Raw genomic sequence first — 15,311 nt, 5'->3', positions numbered from 1 at the left:
CGTAGGGTTCGCAATCACATCATGGGTTTGGACAGGTTTACTGGCCCGTTGGCCGATCTTGGTTGGCTAGTTGACGGACTATTCAATCACTGATCCCGTCTTTTTCATCTGACATACCCCCCTCTGCAAACCTGGCAGTAGTAAGAGGTGTATACTTTTCTTGATGGGTACAAAGAGCAATGCTAGCAAATACATACTGCCAGGTATGTACCTTTCCATACGGTGTTGATGGGCAAAAAAGGACAAAAAGCTCCTCCCCCCCTACACAAACTTAGACACATACTTTTTTCAGGTTTTGTCCAAGAAGGAAAAGGTTGCCGCGAGATGAGTCTAGAAAAGGTTCCATGACAAACGACGCGTGTGAGCTTCCTTTCGGGATGACGGGTGTCCCAAAAAGATGAGGCAAAAAAAGAGAAAAGAAGACAGAAAAAGAAAGAAAAGAAAAGACGCCGAACAAATACCAGACAGGATTTTATCCTCATTACTAAATGTCTTGATATTTGCTTCTCCGGTTCACTTCTTCTCCTACACCTAGGTCTACTTCATCACAACATTTCTTACTCGTACATGTTCTCATCACTGACCAGAAACGGCAGTTTTTGCCAATGTATTTAAATCACTCACTCATAGCATAGTTCGTCGGCTGTTTTATGCTGTCTTGTATTTCTTCTTCTTCTTCTTTTGCATGACATTGAGAAAGGCACATGTCTGAGTAAGAGGTGCTCTTGTACATATGTACGTGTCCCTTTTTTTTTTTTTGAGGGGTTCTTCTTTTTGCTCCGATCCCGGCAGGGGTGTCAAATTGATGCACATTGATTGTCAGAGGCACAAGGGGTCTTTGTTTTCCTCCCCTTGCTTGTCACTGACTTTTCTGCACCAGGGACCATGCTATCATGCAGATGCACTCTCCTTTGTCAAATAGGCAAACCACCGAAAGCAGTACCACCCCGGACATCTCCGCCTCGCTGCTCAGGGACACTGCATCCGGCATCCAAGAGCTCCGGCGACGAGAGAAAAAAAAGAGGCAAATAAAAAATGGAAAAGAAAAGTCCCTCCACCCAACTCGGATAGCTGTTGTAATTTATGAGCTACCTCCTTTGCCAGCTACCCCCTTGGACAAGAAGGGCAGGGGAGAGAGGAATAACATGATCTACGCCGTTGACTGGCCTGGCCCCCTTCCTTTTCCTCGTGGTCCTGCTTGCCGCATGTCCCGAACGTCAGATAATACCTAGATCGTCTCCGCCGAAGAGGTCGAGAGGGGACCTGCGAAGGCTAATTGGACATGTCATCGTCCGCCCCACGGGCAAGATGCCTGCAAACATGCGCGCTCTAGATGAACTAAAACAACCCCTGAGGCAAGTCGGCATGGGCTGTGCAGTAGTCTATTGTCATGTTTTGGCACATCTTTTTTCTTTTTCTTTTTTGCTATGGGCGTGTGTGGGCATAGAGGGAGTGAATGAGTGAGTGAGTGTGTGTTTGTATGTTGCACTGGGTTCAAATCATGTGTGAGTCGTTCTTGAGGTTCTCCATCATGTCTCAAGACTATTGTCTGAAAGGAGTAAACGCCCTGCTCCGTATCTATCCCGTTCATGACAAGACCAGGGGTGGGGGATTTTGACCGCAGGCGGTGTTTATTCCCATGATGGTGTACCTATCTCTTTGTATTGGTCAAAAGTTGAGGAGGTGGGGGGGAAATAAGGGCAAGTTTGGGGTTCCGACTTGGGAGGGGGCGTTTTTCTTTTCTCTTTTGGAGTTTACTGAGCTCGAACGAACGGGGTGGTCTTCCGTCAGGGTTTCCCGGAAAGTCAAAAAACATGACGCCCATATGGCACGATACGGGAGAACGGAGGAAAGACAGAAAGGCCAAAAANAGAAAAAAAAAAAAAAAAAAAAAAAAAAAAAAAAAAAAAAAAAAAAAAAAAAAAAAATTACTACAGACCAAAATTTCCAGGTGCAAGGGAACACGTCTAGAAAAAAGTCGGCGCTTTTCTGACCAGTCGCAAGGTCGGATGCTGTCCAACGGTGTACAAGTCGAGACGTTTGAGGAAGATGGCTAAAAGACAAAAGATACAAAAAATAATCACTGGATAGATGGAAAGAAAACCCCGTCATCCTTCTTCCCGATCTTGAACCCCCAGAACAACATCTCACCCACTCTCCCAATACAGTGTATTTGCTCAGACCGCAAAGGAACATAACTTAGGTGAGAATTTGCCCCAAACATACCTCCACCATCCGTCACAGATTTGCTCGGCCTTGCGAGCAACCGTGATCTATGTCAGTGGGAGTGTGAGTGTGTGGCGATCCATCTTTGGTCTCTACAGTAGCAAGTCTAGATTTCCCGACTATTCTTTTTTTCTCCGATGTCGTCTCGCGCACCCATCCTCGTTGCCGCTCGACTACTCCATGTTCTAGCTCTATCTAGTCCCAAAAAAAACCCCCCCTTAGTCATGCAAAAAGCCAAGATCGCCTCAAAGTGGCCAAAACATGAGCAACCAACCCCTCGCCTCGTGCTCTCTTTGCGTAGGCCCTTACCGAAGAGGGTCACCGACCAAAAGTGGTCTGGCCAACGGTCCATTGCGACTTGTTTTTTTTTTCGGCTGATCAACTAGTCCCTGTGGCCATGCTGTTAGTAGGATTCACTTCGTACTTTGTCCCAATTCAATACAGGTTTGCCATGGTGGAGGACAATGTCAAAGACGCCGAAGATTTCATTCAATATTTGGTTTAACTCAGGGGGAAGTATGGCTAAAAAGATGGCAGCAATATACATAAGCTGCAAACTACTATGTACCACGCGCCGATATGCATCCTTAATAATAACAAAAGAAATAGAAGAAAAAAACTCTGTTCTGCCGTCATAGGGTGTGTGCGTGTCCATGCAGTCCGAAAGTACCATCAGTCCCAAGTTGATTAGGAAAAACCCCCATATACCGTCTGAACTGCCCATTAAAAACCTGGAAAGAAGAGAAGAAGAAAAGACAAAAGATGTGTTATGTGTTAGATATGATATAACCCCCTCAAATTTCCGAGCACGGGCAGTCAGTTATAGATGAGACCCCGAGAGTAGAACATCACGACCTACTGCTCCGTAATCGCTTCCAAAACCCCTGTTGTTGTTGATGTCGCTTCTTTGACGATTCGCTTCCACCTCCAACGCCCATTGGGACCTGGCCACTCTGCAGATCGCCAGAGCCACCACCGCCGCCCAAGTCTTCGTCTTCCATCTGCTCCATGTCCATATTATCCGCAGAGTAGCCGCCCCGGCCGCCCCCAACTGGTTTGTCAGGAGGGTAGCCGCCGCTTCGCCCGCTGCTGCCTTCGAGTTTATCCGAATAGCTGCTGTCCTTGCGGTCTGTCAAGGGTGGTGGTGGCGGCGGCGGGGACGATATTCCCGCCTCATGCATTTTATCAAGCGCCCGGCTTAGCGGCGCTACTAACGGCCCTTGTGATGCCTCAATCCTCTCCTTCCTGTCCCTGGGCCATGAGTCCTGCTGTGGGAGTTTTCCGATGGACTGCCTATAGAGCTCAGGAAATTGTGTCTGGAATTCGTTTTCCAGAGCCTCCTGGTTCTGTTGCATGGCCCGTAGTCTTTCCGACTGCTTTGCTGGTGTGAGATTTGTTGAAGGAACGCGGTCTTCGTTCTCCACAAGCCGTAGCCATTCTTCGTACTGATCCTGTGCCTCAACAACTTGGTCCTATTGCTAACAGTCAGTACACATCTTGTAAAAATACTTGTTCTGCTAGTGCTCGGACTGAATGAATGGAATGCAGGTAGAAGTAACTTACAGCTGTCGTTGGTGGCATGTGTTCCAGAGACTCAAGGTACTGGTTGGCGGCCGTCGAAGTCCTTGCGCCGACTATGTACTTGTCGTACGAGGCCGAGAACTCCCTGTAGTGACCCTTGAGAACAAAGAACCTGCCAGTCCAGCCTTTGCTCCTGAACTTGTCGTAAAGCGCCTCGACGGTCGGACACTCCCAAGAAAACTCAATCACGCGGTCATAGATGACAACACACTTGGCTGAATACCACTTGGAAAAGCTCGCATGGCTGGTCTCGTCCGTGAATGCGCTCTCAATCATATCAATAGTAGAGTGCTCCAAAAAGCTCACTGGTGCACGCAGGTTTGCTGCACGGTGGATGTGAGATCTCTGGAAGTCTGTAGGGGGTCGCAGGTCTAAAAAGAGAACCTGGGATGGGTAGATCTCCAAGAGCCTGTTGAGATGCCCTGGCAAGATCATACGTACGGCCTCGTGCCTCGGCGGTGGTGGTTCTAAAGGTAGTTTGCGCTTGTTCTGAGTGTATAAATCTCGCTCTTTCTTATGGCGGTGATAGAACCAGAGCTGATCGGCTTGCTCGTCAGCATCAACGTTTAGCCGGTAGAGATGGGAATATTTGTAACTTACACTTATGTCATTCGACTGGGCACCAAGATTTGATGCATAATATTCGATTGCAGCGTTGCTCGGCTCGGGCTCATTGTTGAAGTATTCTTCCAGACGGGCAACTATATGAGAATTGAACCGAGGTGCCTCGGGTACAGACTCTGATGGATGGTATACTGTCCACTTGGAGCTCCGTGACGTGTTCATTATTGCGTCTCGTTTAATATTTTGGTAACTATCATCACGGGCATTTTGTGACGGTGCCTTTGATGAAGAGGGGGAATGTCTAGTAAAATCCCTGGTAGTTGATGACGTTGCTGGGGTTCGGTCACTATCGTATGACAAGTAACGCCCACCGACGGATCGACTAGCCACCAAGTTTCCGGACAATATATCCTCCGGTGGCAGTGTGGTACCTGAAATGGACATGTTATCCGTCTCGTCCTCGCCAACTCTCACAGCGCTAGTTTGAGCAGGAGACTCATTCGAGGTGGTCGGCTTGATCATGTTGTTCGACCTAATGAAAGCCACGAAATTACAGGCATGATCTTCGGGAAGCAAGTCCCAGATCATGACCGGGAGGGACAGTAACAGTAGTGTCGAATGGCTCTTGAAGACACCCTGGACCTTGACATACTTGGCCAGCGCTGGGAAGCTAGCCAACCATTGCTCCCATGCGTCCAGATCGAGTTGCTGGTTGTCTTCGAGGGCTAACGAGATCATAACATGCGGTCGATCTTCGGTAGGTTCTGTGCCGGCACCCTCTACTGGACCACCCCTGCCTGAGCTTATGGGAGCGGTCGGGAGGGGCATGGTCGCCTCTGGCTCATCCGGAGGAGAGGGAGGCCGCCTATTTCCAGGTACAATGCGGCCCAGCTCTATGCTGGGGGCTTTGTGGTTTGAGGTCATCATGAAGTGCACCGGGGTTGATCGAGCCTCGAAGTGCTTGCCGTTTATGGTGATGGGTCTGGGATGTTTGAGGCGTGCTAGAACCTCGGCGTGTAGCATTGCTGCTGAGAAGGTCCTAACTTTCCACTGCTGAAGAACTTCGATGAGCGCATTCGTGAACGAGTAACGCCCTGGATCCGGGGCTATGGCGTCCCAGCTAGACGCTGAGATAGTCTCGGTGATGCTCTTGCCGTTGGGAAATGTAGCGCTCGCAGCGCCTGCGCAGCAGTCCAGCAAGATTAACGTGTCCGAGACGGAGCGTTCTAATAGGGTCTGAATAGCGGACCACTGCAGCCATGGCGAGCCAGAGTGGCGAGTTGCACACCAGGTGCTTTGCCTAGATTCGTCTATCCTGGCGTGGCCGCCATAGTAGATGATGAAGAGGGTGTCGGTACTTTCATGATCTTTAATCAGGGAACCAACTTTGAGCATCAACTCCAAGTGAGAGTTCTCGGACGGAATGGCAAAAATGTCGGTTTCGAAGCTGTAGTCTTCTCGCATACACTGCTCAAGGTCCTCAAGCTCAGGTAACACAAAAAGATCATCAGACTTCCAGTGAAGTAGCAGTACTTGCACTTTAGAATATCTTTGCATGGAGCGCCCCCTATTTGGGAATGCTCGCCCAGCCGACTATGGGGTGTAAAGGAAGTGGTTGTGGTCAGCATTATCAAAGTGTTGAAAGTAGATGACGGTTGATGTGATAAACGGTCCCGTAGCTGCAGGACAAGAAAAATAGAAAGAAAGAAAAAACGATGGAAAGGAATTGACAAATAAAAAGACACATACATCTTCCAAACTCTTTGCAAACGTCTCGAGATGCTTGACATGGAAATTCACACGGCTTGTGTCATGAGTTGCAGAAGGCGTCGAGACACCCGCACCCGAGCCGTACTGCACCCGCTCGAAAAGACCACATTAGTAAATCCGAACTGGGTTGGTGTCTTCATTCATTCGATGTTGATATCGACCCTTGTGAAGAGCGGCCATGGTTCAAAAAACCTACAGTTGAATCCGCACTGCTCATGCTGGCACCATCACCCCTTGGCGCCCTCGTGCGAAGGGTGACATAGGGCTCATCTTGGTGTGTCTGAGGTTGCTGTGGGTGATTGTGATGAAGATGATGCTGACGAGAATCCATGCTGGGCGTGTTGTCGTAGCGATAGCCAAAAGTTGCTGCACAAGTGGCGCAACTTGACTGAGTTGAAACAGGCGATTTCGAGGCAGAGAGAGAGAGAGAGGGGGGGGGGGGGGGGGGGGGCTCTGTTAGGGAGGGCCGCTTCACAGCCGCTGTTTGCTCTCTACCTTTTCATCTTTTACAGGGCATACGGGTTCGCAAAGTGTGTATATCTTTGATGTCGTCCCTTTTTTTTCTTTTTTTCTCTTCTCGTTGACTGCACTAGGAGTTAAGAAAGCCGCTAAATGCCCTTAGGATGAATGAATTTTGGTGGTTTGGTAACGAGATTAAAAGTAACGGATGCGGCGATGATTGTTCTCCTGGGCTTGGGCCGGCTGTCATCTGTTGTCACCCGTGCGATCACTGACTGTCCAACGGCGGTCTTGCCTGGGATCCTTCTCGGTGGCTCAATTAGGTTTAGTGCCCTTGTCCCTCGGTCGCAAATTGGGGTCCCATTGCTTGATTGACAAGCGCTACCCCAATGCATATCTAATCAGACCTTGCCGACATCCAGGATTTGCAGGGTCTCTTTTACTAGTAGAGTAAGGTAGTATATGTAATTAGTCGGGATACATTATTAACTCGACAATGATATAACTGTCCAATGCAAAATTCGTCTCCTCCCACGTTTATGAGGAAGTAACTAACTGTACACAGCTCTGGGGTATAATTAGCCACATACAGTCGCACTGGCCTCGCATGAATAACGCGCTCATGCTGTCCTATAGTAGTAACACCGGTTGGTTAATATTGGAAGTGAGAATGCTCTCAAACAGTTTTGGGTTATTGTAGGTATACCGTAAATGGGTACTCGTTTCCGAACCTGTGCACCGAGAGGACTTCGGTCGGCGATAATGCATACATATACTACGGTATAACATTACCAGGCTGTATCAAAATAAACCATAACCTTATTTTCTTTCCTCCTTTACCAAGTATTTTTTCGGTCATCTGATTATTATTCATCCATTCTAAATGCGGGAACGCAGACGGCTTTTATTAGCAAACCTGGTCATGGTTGAATCGTAGTCAGGGTACAAGAGGGAAATCCTGCCCCGCCCCCAAGTAGTACCGTATTCCACTTTGTTCACAAATCCACAGCTTCAAGGACTTTACTTCAGTCGCAGCCCTAGACCCCACCCGCAGTGCCAAGTCGCTTGTATATTGATCCTCGCCACACAGCTGGGGCCGCTAGCCTGCTAACATTTATTCTAGAATGGGGTCTGAACAGCCTGCTGCCCTGCTCGAGGGCCGGCGCATCTACCTCGGCAACTTGCTCTATGTTGTCCAGCCGGTCGAAGTCGAAGACGCGCTCGTGAAGAACGGCTTCGGAACCTACCAAGATATCCACATCTCTGTAGACCCAGTGACTGCCCGAAACCCCGGCTACTGCTTCGTTGACTTTCCCGACCGCGCCACAGCCGAGCGCGCCCTCACATCTCTCCACGCCAGCATCCGCGGCAGACCCCTAAAGGTTGGCCCCTGCGAACCTAAGCAGAATGCACGCGGCGGGAACAACAGATGGAAGAATAGCAACGAGTCCAGTAGAGCGGAGCCCGCCTTCAAAAGATGGGGCAACTGGTCTGGGCAGAGGACCTCGTCGTCGAGGGACGCCGATGAGGAGGGTAACGGGGTCACGATCGGAATGATGGAACAGCGTGGCATTGAGCAAGGGCCGTACGGGGCTATTAAACATTTCAACCAGTTTCTGACAACGGGCGGCCGGCGGCTTTATGTCGGCGGGCTGGGCAAGATGATTGACCAGCAGCACAACCAGGATGAAGTGCGAGAAATTCTGGCGGGCTTGAACCCGTGAGGAGCCTCTTCCCCAACTCCCTTATCCTTTTCAACGTGACTGTGCGTTCACATTGTCGGTATTGGTCGTTGCTAACGGGCTGGGTTCGGTGCGAGTAGTATCGCCATCAGTAAGCGTATCACGCCGCACCCATCCACGGAGAGCATGCCCGGGAAACATCATTACTGCTTCGTTGACTTTGCAACCGCCCAAGAGGCTTACGCGGCCGCAGAAGCGACAAACGGGAGATTCTGGGCCGGTGGACGCCTGCGAGTCAGCATTGCCAAAGACGTACCGGACAGGCTCAGGAAACGCGGCGCCCCGGCCGAGGACAATGCGGTTTGGCGGAAAAAGGTTGCTCAAGATGATCCACTCCCGGCGGGCCAGCAGTCGTCATGGCGCAGACGTTCTACTAATGATCACAACGGCGGCGGAACCTCTCAACGCATTGGATCTCTTGAATCTGCAAGTTGGCGTTAGAAGGGGCAAGGATGTGATGTAGAGTGTTGAAATTGCTGTACTGCGTGGTTCTTGGAGGAAATTGACGAGCTTTAAAATTGGTGTATGTCCAGGTTGTGTTAGCTAATTTCTCCAACGGTTCCAAATTTGGGTTTGCATTCGCAATCGTGATGATTTCGTTGCTAGGCTGAATGACTCCGGGTTTGATGCTGCAAGTAAGGATCAACCTTTATTGGATTAATTAGCTAACGTAGGCAGGCATGATATCCTGTCGTGCAACTGGGCTGAGAATAAGTGTGTGCTGGGAGAAAAAGGAAAAGAAAAAAAAAAGAAAGAAAAAAAAAGATTGTGACGGCCATCCCACCACCCACGTGTCTCTGCTGATTTGATAGTGGGGCTGTGCCGTGCAACACCGACCGAGCCTGGCCTTAGTGTCGCTCGGTCAACATTCAGGGCGACTATGGATGTCGATCGAGCCATTCAACTTGGAAGGTGGACAATGCAAAAAGCACTTCGCCAATCAATCAGTTAACGAACGAGCTTTTCATCAGCCTTGACTCTGCCAAGAAATTGAATGGGCAAACGCGACTGGGAGTGCTGCATAACGTTCTAGTGAAACTAGCAATCCTGTCCTGGCCTATCCTGACCTGACCTGACTGGGCCTCCACAATACGGTACCTCAATCTGTATCTCAATCTGTATCGGCAATCAAAATGAAGTTGAGGATCACCTTCCTTCACAGGCCCGGCGATGCCGTGGATCCAGCGTCGCTTAAGATCACCGATGACAGCCTTACGGGCCCAGATCTCCATGCAGCCCGCGAGGTTCGAGCAACATTTGCCCGCGAGGAACTTCCTGCCGAGCTGCTGGCGCTCCTCGCGGCAACAAATGACTTGCACGTGAGATGGGTCGGTCCGCACGCATACCAGACCGTCAGCCCCTTGCAGTCGAGACTGCCACCAGGTTTCCACCTATTCTATACGCCGCTGGCAGATGAAAAGAATCAAGATTCGTAAGTCTAAAAAAAAAAAAAAATACTTGTCTTTGTCTGTCTCGAGACTGAGCTTGAAACCTGACCCTGCGCTTGATTTGTGGACAGTGTAGTCCTCACCTGCGATCTATTACGCAAAGCTTTTGGAGGTTTGGAGAATTGCATATCAAATGTGAGTAGTCTCGCCGTAGATGTAGGCAATAGCATGATACAATGCAACTTGTTAGATTCTTTTATTAACCAAATGCCAGGAATCATTTGTCTCCCTCCCCAAGAGCCGCTTCTCTCACTCGCCAGCCTATCAATTTTATCAACCTCTGGAGGACCTGCGGAACCTCACTCGCTATATAAGGAATGAGTTGTGTCCAGACAATGACCCTCTTTGTCGAGCCCAGGCAGAGCGCCTGACCGAGTCCGTCTCGCTCGACATCTCATGGGACCGCACTGCCAACATCCTCAGGGTGACCACGCTGTCTCCATACCATGCCCAGCCCCTGACAGTGACAGCCTACCCGGGTCATCGCACCGAGGTTGGCATGCTAGGCGAGGACACCGCCCCGACCCTGGAGCGTCACGAAGTCGGGATATCCGGCCACCTCATCGTGCTGGGCGAGCGCAACACCCCTTCCCCCACCGCCTTCGGCTTCCCATCTCGTCACCGGGCCGTCGAGGGCGACTCCGTGACGTCCTTCTTCCCATATCATTCGGACACCTCCACCGGCCTGCACCCTACACTGAGGCTGGTCATGACGTCCCGCAAACCAGACGAAGGGACCTGCACGCCGCACGTCTATCTCACACTGCCCCGCACCATCTTCGCCGACATGTACCAGCTCTCGGACCCCCTCTTCCTCGCCTCCAAGAACCTCACCGCCCTGCGGTACATGTCCCAGCCCGTCGACCTCGAGGCCCCAGACTACGCCATGAGCATATGGGGCTCGTTTGTGCTGATCGACCTCGCGCATCCCTCGGCCGACGCCGGCGACGCCTGGACGGCCGAGATCCCGCTGCACCTGCGGTACCTCGCGCCCGCGACCGGCGGCCACCGAAGCATCGAGGTCCCCTCGCCCGCCGTGTTCTGGGCATGCGCGGCCGACGAGGTGGGCAACCTGGCGACGAACCCGTTCGACCGCACCAGGCTCGGCTACGACGGCCTCTTCGACGCCAACACGGTCTTTTGGCACCTCGAGCAGAGACCGCCGCCTCTGCCCGTCGGGACCACGCGCCTCATGCTCGGCGTCGACGTTCCGGTCCTGGATATAGAGAGGTCGGGCTGGATCGGCGCCGGCACCGCCGCCGTCATTCTTTTGGGTTTTGGTTGGGTCGTCTGGAAGCTCCTCGGCGCTGGAATGGCAAAGAGTGCAGAGGGAGTAGATGCGCCTGGCGTTCGGACACCCGAGACCAAGAAGACGCAGTGATCTCTTGAGTGGGATGGATCCCGAAAAGGGCTGGCGTGATATGTCACCTCATCCATGCATGACAAATGCCAGAAGCGAGCAGGGAATGGAATAGCGCCATGGACTTTGAATGATATTGCTGCGTACTCAAAGAATCTCCGGCACTGGCCCAGCAAGTAAATGTAACCCATATAGCACAAAACACGCAGTGCGCGATGACAACAAGCATTTGATTCATCGAGTTTGGCCAAGATGTGGGATAAATTCTAGTTTGAGACACAAGCATTTCAGTGAGCTCTGCTGAATTAATACGACTACGAAAGATCTCCCTGCAAGCGGGTTCAAAAGCTACGCGCCACATTAGACATGTCATAGCTAAACAAGGCGCAAGACTTTTCCGCAAGGTATCAGTAAGCTTCATGATTTCTATATTTTCTCCTATTATAATCACAAGTCTAGTCTGCAGAGCTTCATAAACGGCCGCTCTCATAATACCTGCATATCCCCGTGCATGCTTAAAAGGCAAATACCTGATCTTCAAGCTTGCTCACAGGGCGCGCCTTCTTGAAGCCCAAAGCCTCGGTAGCCTTCTTCAGACCACTCACCATAGGCGGGGGACCGCACAGCAGGATCTTGACATCATCTGCCGGCTTGGGAAGCCATTTCTGTGTGTAGTAATAATCTGGTTAGTGGAATGAACACAGACGATTTGCCATCGGTCGTTTTCCCCAATAGATCGACTTACGGTGATCATGTCCTGTGTAACAAAGCCAACACCACCGGTCCAGCCCTCGGGTGGCCTGTCCAGAACGTAGTGCACCCTGAATCCTTTGTCCTCGGCCGCGAGCGCGTCCAGGTCCTCCTTGAGCAGGATGTCCTCCTGGGTGACGTTGGCAAAGATCAGGTCCACCTGTGTGGTGTCGCCAGCGGCACGGCCGCGTACGATGGCACGAACAACCTGCAGCATCGGGGTGATGCCGGTGCCGCCGGCGATCATGCCAAAGTGACGAACCATGTTGGGCTGGTAAACAAAGGCGCCCTTGGGGCCCCTGACGCGGATGCTCTGGCCGACCGAGAGCCCTGCCATGTACTTGGAGATGTTGCCGGTGGGGTACGACTTGATCAGCAGGTCGACATAGCCGGGCTGCTCGTCACCGCTGATCGGGGTGTAGGACCGCACAACCTCTTTGCTGCTACCGTCGGGCTGGGGGATGTCGGCGCCGATGGAGATGTGCTGGCCGATGGGGAGACCAAGGATCGAAGACGGCGATGGAAGCATGAAACGGTAGCTGTGAGAGAGGCAGAATGAATAAGTAACAAGTTAAAGCTTCGAAATGATGGCCTCTCGACCGGGACAGAAAGCTTACATGGCGACATTGTGGGATATAATGGTCTTCTCCTTAAGCTCGAACTCCTGGAATTTTGTTGGGTCAAGGACCTTTTTGGGCTCTGTAGAAACACACCCCGTAAGCAATTATTTTATGGTGCAGCATAGACGCAAATATATGTTGTTTACTCACTGAGCTGGAAGAACTTCCATGTGCCGAGAGCCAATGCCAGGGCGACGCTGTAGACGACCCAATCCCTCTTGACAATAGCGGTGCCTATGACAATGAGCGCCGCGGGGATGTAGACCCCGTCGACGTAGACCTTTGAAGTCAGAGGGGGTGCCATAGTTGCCTCTCTTGACGGGTTTTGTCTTCGTCCTTGCTTTTCTTTGCCTGGCGGACCTGGCTTTTATGTCTTATTTTTTTTTTTTGGCGGGCCTCGAGGCTTTCGTGGGGGAGCAAAGGGACCAGGTGGAATTGAAGCTACGGAGTAGACTAGACCCCGAGCGCGGCTTGGCCGGGGCCAATTTGCGACAGTCTTCCCACCGAAAATTTGCAGACCCCGGAAGTGGGCTGATCCTGTGACCGCTATAAAGCCCGAAGTCGGGAAATCGTACCTTCCAGTGCACTAACAATTTTAAGGTTCCATACGATCCGACAGTCGGGTTTGTTAAGTTGTTAAAGCCATTGGAGAACTAAATATGGGTATATCTACAAATGGAATTTCGTTAAAGCGGAATTCCGTTGCCATTCAAGCAACACCATCTTTTAATACAGCGCATTGTCTCACGAAAGTGCGTTAAGTCACATCACTGATTGGATACCGCAGACCTATGTTGGTTGGGAACTGGATGAATGCCCCAACGTAATTGATTCGATTAACCAAGCTTGAACCCCTCCAATGGACAATTATAGGGAAGGTAGAGAGGGGCAGTTCCTTCCAATGACCACTCGTCACCATGAAGCAACAACGTCTCCAAGTTAGTTGCCTTTGAGCTTGTAATCCGGGTTATATCCAACATAGTGCTTCTCGATTTTTCTTTTTTGAAAGTAGCGCGGCTTGGTCAGATCATTTGAGCCGATATTTACCTGAAAGCGCTATTTCGGACTATATTCAAACAAAATCATTTCTCACATTGAGCCCGCCCCCGAATTCAACGCGTGTCACCATGGGTGAACCTGTCAGAGTTGACGAGGAGGCTCCTTTCCCACTTACAGACATCGACAAGCGGGTTTTGTCACAGACAGATGAGGAATTCAAGTACCATGATTGGGACGAGCTTCGGGAGATTATAGGTATGCAGATCATCGTCGAGGATTGCTTTGCTTTGATAGTAAAACAACATCGTGAGGCAATTGAGTTTTGTAACAATACATATTAACATCTGTATGCAGAAACAAATAAGCTCGAGGTACTCAAGCGGAAGCCATCGGACCTACAGCGCTATATGAAATGGACAGCCGAGACCAAGGCCAAGTATGGCACCATGACCAAATACATCATGATACATCGGCTTCCTAAAACTTGGGGCGATATCCCCTTCACGCCGGCGTCATCGGTTCCTTTTGCAGACCCCTCCGACTATAGGGTTCTGTTGAATGACTGGCCATATGGGTTGGCCCCTGGTATCACGCACATTGTGGTTTGGTCACGTACTGTGATACCCACCGACCCGGAAACGGGCGACATGACACCGGAGAGCAGAAAAACGGTGGCGAACTTTGTCAAGCGCTTCTTCGTGGACGAGCTCGGCCCTGGCGGTGAGGATAGGGTGATGTGGTTCAAAAATTGGGCCGCACTTCAGAGTGTGAGAACACTCGAACATATCCATATCTTGGTCAAAGAATGTGACGAGGCTATATTGCAAAAGTGGACGCGGGAGCTTGACTGCCACCAGTAGAGATGAACAACACCATAGATCAGATAAACCATGTCCGCAATGCCACTTATAGACGGCATACAAACCACCATCCCATTCATCCCACTTGGATTAAATCATGCCGCCCGTCGTTGTTTTCGATTACCAGCAGGCTGCTGCTGTTGCGCACCGGCTGGATCAACGCCACCTTTTTGCAAAGCAGCCATCTGTCGGGCGGTCCCCATCAGACCAAATCCCTTGTATACAGCAAATGCCGGGATGAGGAGCCAAACAAAGTAAAGCGAATTTCCAAAGAGGATAACGAGAACCAATGTTGCCCACGTGACCCAGACAACGTCGAACATATACTCGGTGAGCCCGGATGCCGCCAGATCCTCACCCGAGGACTTTAGTGAGCCGTTGGCATCGTGCTTAGGCCGGCCGGCCTTTTCCAGCGTGAGCTGACAAATGAAGCTGGGGACGGAGACGAGGATGTAGCCCAACAGAGAGCGCCGCTTGAGGATGGTGTGGCAAAGTAGGAATGTCGCATGTACCAATGCGGATCCGACGTGAAGCGTGTAAAGTGTGGCCGCGTTGGACTTGGCGCGATCTTTCTTTGCTTTTTGTGCCATGATGATTGTGAAGATGAGGCTGAGATGAGGCGGTTTATTTGAATGCGGAAATTTTTAATTGGGGTTTGTAATTGCGAACGTATTCGGGGGGAATCTCGTGGCGTCTTTTCGAAAACCAAAAGACAATCAGCCGCTTGGGGTTTTGTGTGGGATGGTTGCAACCTCACCCAATTCACTGAGGTACCTTACCTCATCCGCATGGCTTGCAGTGGACAAATCTCCCGTCGTTAGTGTTGCCACTCAATCGGCACGCGCGCATGGCATGGGGCGGGAGTCCCCCGTTGCTTGGGCAGGCCCAGCCAAGACCTTTAAGCGCCCCTCAGCCAATCAGGGTGTCGGAAG

General features: G+C 51.0%; 6 protein-coding genes across 6 annotated transcripts; 3 read left to right on the top strand and 3 right to left on the bottom strand.

Moving 5' to 3' along the window:
• Positions 1–2,702: 2,702 nt before the first annotated feature.
• PgNI_09962 (uncharacterized protein) lies at positions 2,703–6,786 on the bottom strand. The gene is made up of 5 exons (XM_031129943.1): positions 6,338–6,786; positions 6,121–6,225; positions 4,408–5,964; positions 3,790–4,344; positions 2,703–3,698 (listed from the first exon to the last, which is right to left on the bottom strand). The coding sequence occupies exons 1-5, from the start codon at positions 6,470–6,472 to the stop codon at positions 3,075–3,077; spliced, it is 2,976 nt and encodes a 991-aa protein (XP_030977628.1). The 5' UTR covers positions 6,473–6,786; the 3' UTR covers positions 2,703–3,074.
• A 938-nt stretch (positions 6,787–7,724) lies between these two features.
• PgNI_09961 (uncharacterized protein) lies at positions 7,725–8,783 on the top strand (the record flags this gene model as incomplete). Its single annotated transcript, XM_031129942.1, has 2 exons — positions 7,725–8,320; positions 8,423–8,783. The coding sequence occupies 2 exons, from the start codon at positions 7,725–7,727 to the stop codon at positions 8,781–8,783; spliced, it is 957 nt and encodes a 318-aa protein (XP_030977450.1).
• Positions 8,784–9,256: 473 nt separating this feature from the next.
• On the top strand, positions 9,257–11,565 carry PgNI_09960 (uncharacterized protein). Its single transcript, XM_031129941.1, has 3 exons — positions 9,257–9,774; positions 9,862–9,925; positions 10,005–11,565. The coding sequence occupies exons 1-3, from the start codon at positions 9,476–9,478 to the stop codon at positions 11,169–11,171; spliced, it is 1,530 nt and encodes a 509-aa protein (XP_030977451.1). The 5' UTR covers positions 9,257–9,475; the 3' UTR covers positions 11,172–11,565.
• Positions 11,551–13,250, bottom strand: PgNI_09959 (uncharacterized protein). Its single transcript, XM_031129940.1, has 4 exons — positions 12,671–13,250; positions 12,518–12,599; positions 11,896–12,439; positions 11,551–11,815 (listed from the first exon to the last, which is right to left on the bottom strand). The coding sequence occupies exons 1-4, from the start codon at positions 12,822–12,824 to the stop codon at positions 11,666–11,668; spliced, it is 930 nt and encodes a 309-aa protein (XP_030977937.1). The 5' UTR covers positions 12,825–13,250; the 3' UTR covers positions 11,551–11,665.
• A 197-nt stretch (positions 13,251–13,447) lies between these two features.
• On the top strand, positions 13,448–14,379 carry PgNI_09958 (uncharacterized protein; the record flags this gene model as incomplete). Its single annotated transcript, XM_031129939.1, has 2 exons — positions 13,448–13,774; positions 13,874–14,379. The coding sequence occupies exons 1-2, from the start codon at positions 13,648–13,650 to the stop codon at positions 14,377–14,379; spliced, it is 633 nt and encodes a 210-aa protein (XP_030977936.1). The 5' UTR covers positions 13,448–13,647.
• Positions 14,380–14,474: 95 nt separating this feature from the next.
• Positions 14,475–14,969, bottom strand: PgNI_09957 (uncharacterized protein; the record flags this gene model as incomplete). Its single annotated transcript, XM_031129938.1, has 1 exon — positions 14,475–14,969. One exon carries the CDS (start codon positions 14,967–14,969, stop codon positions 14,475–14,477), a length of 495 nt encoding a protein of 164 aa, XP_030977928.1.
• Between the last annotated feature and the right edge of the window lie 342 nt (positions 14,970–15,311).

Source organism: Pyricularia grisea (assembly GCF_004355905.1).
Source record: "Pyricularia grisea strain NI907 chromosome Unknown Pyricularia_grisea_NI907_Scaffold_7, whole genome shotgun sequence".
In the NCBI taxonomy this organism is placed as follows: Eukaryota; Fungi; Ascomycota; class Sordariomycetes; order Magnaporthales; family Pyriculariaceae; genus Pyricularia; species Pyricularia grisea.
This window is presented reverse-complemented; position numbering and strand designations above follow the sequence as displayed.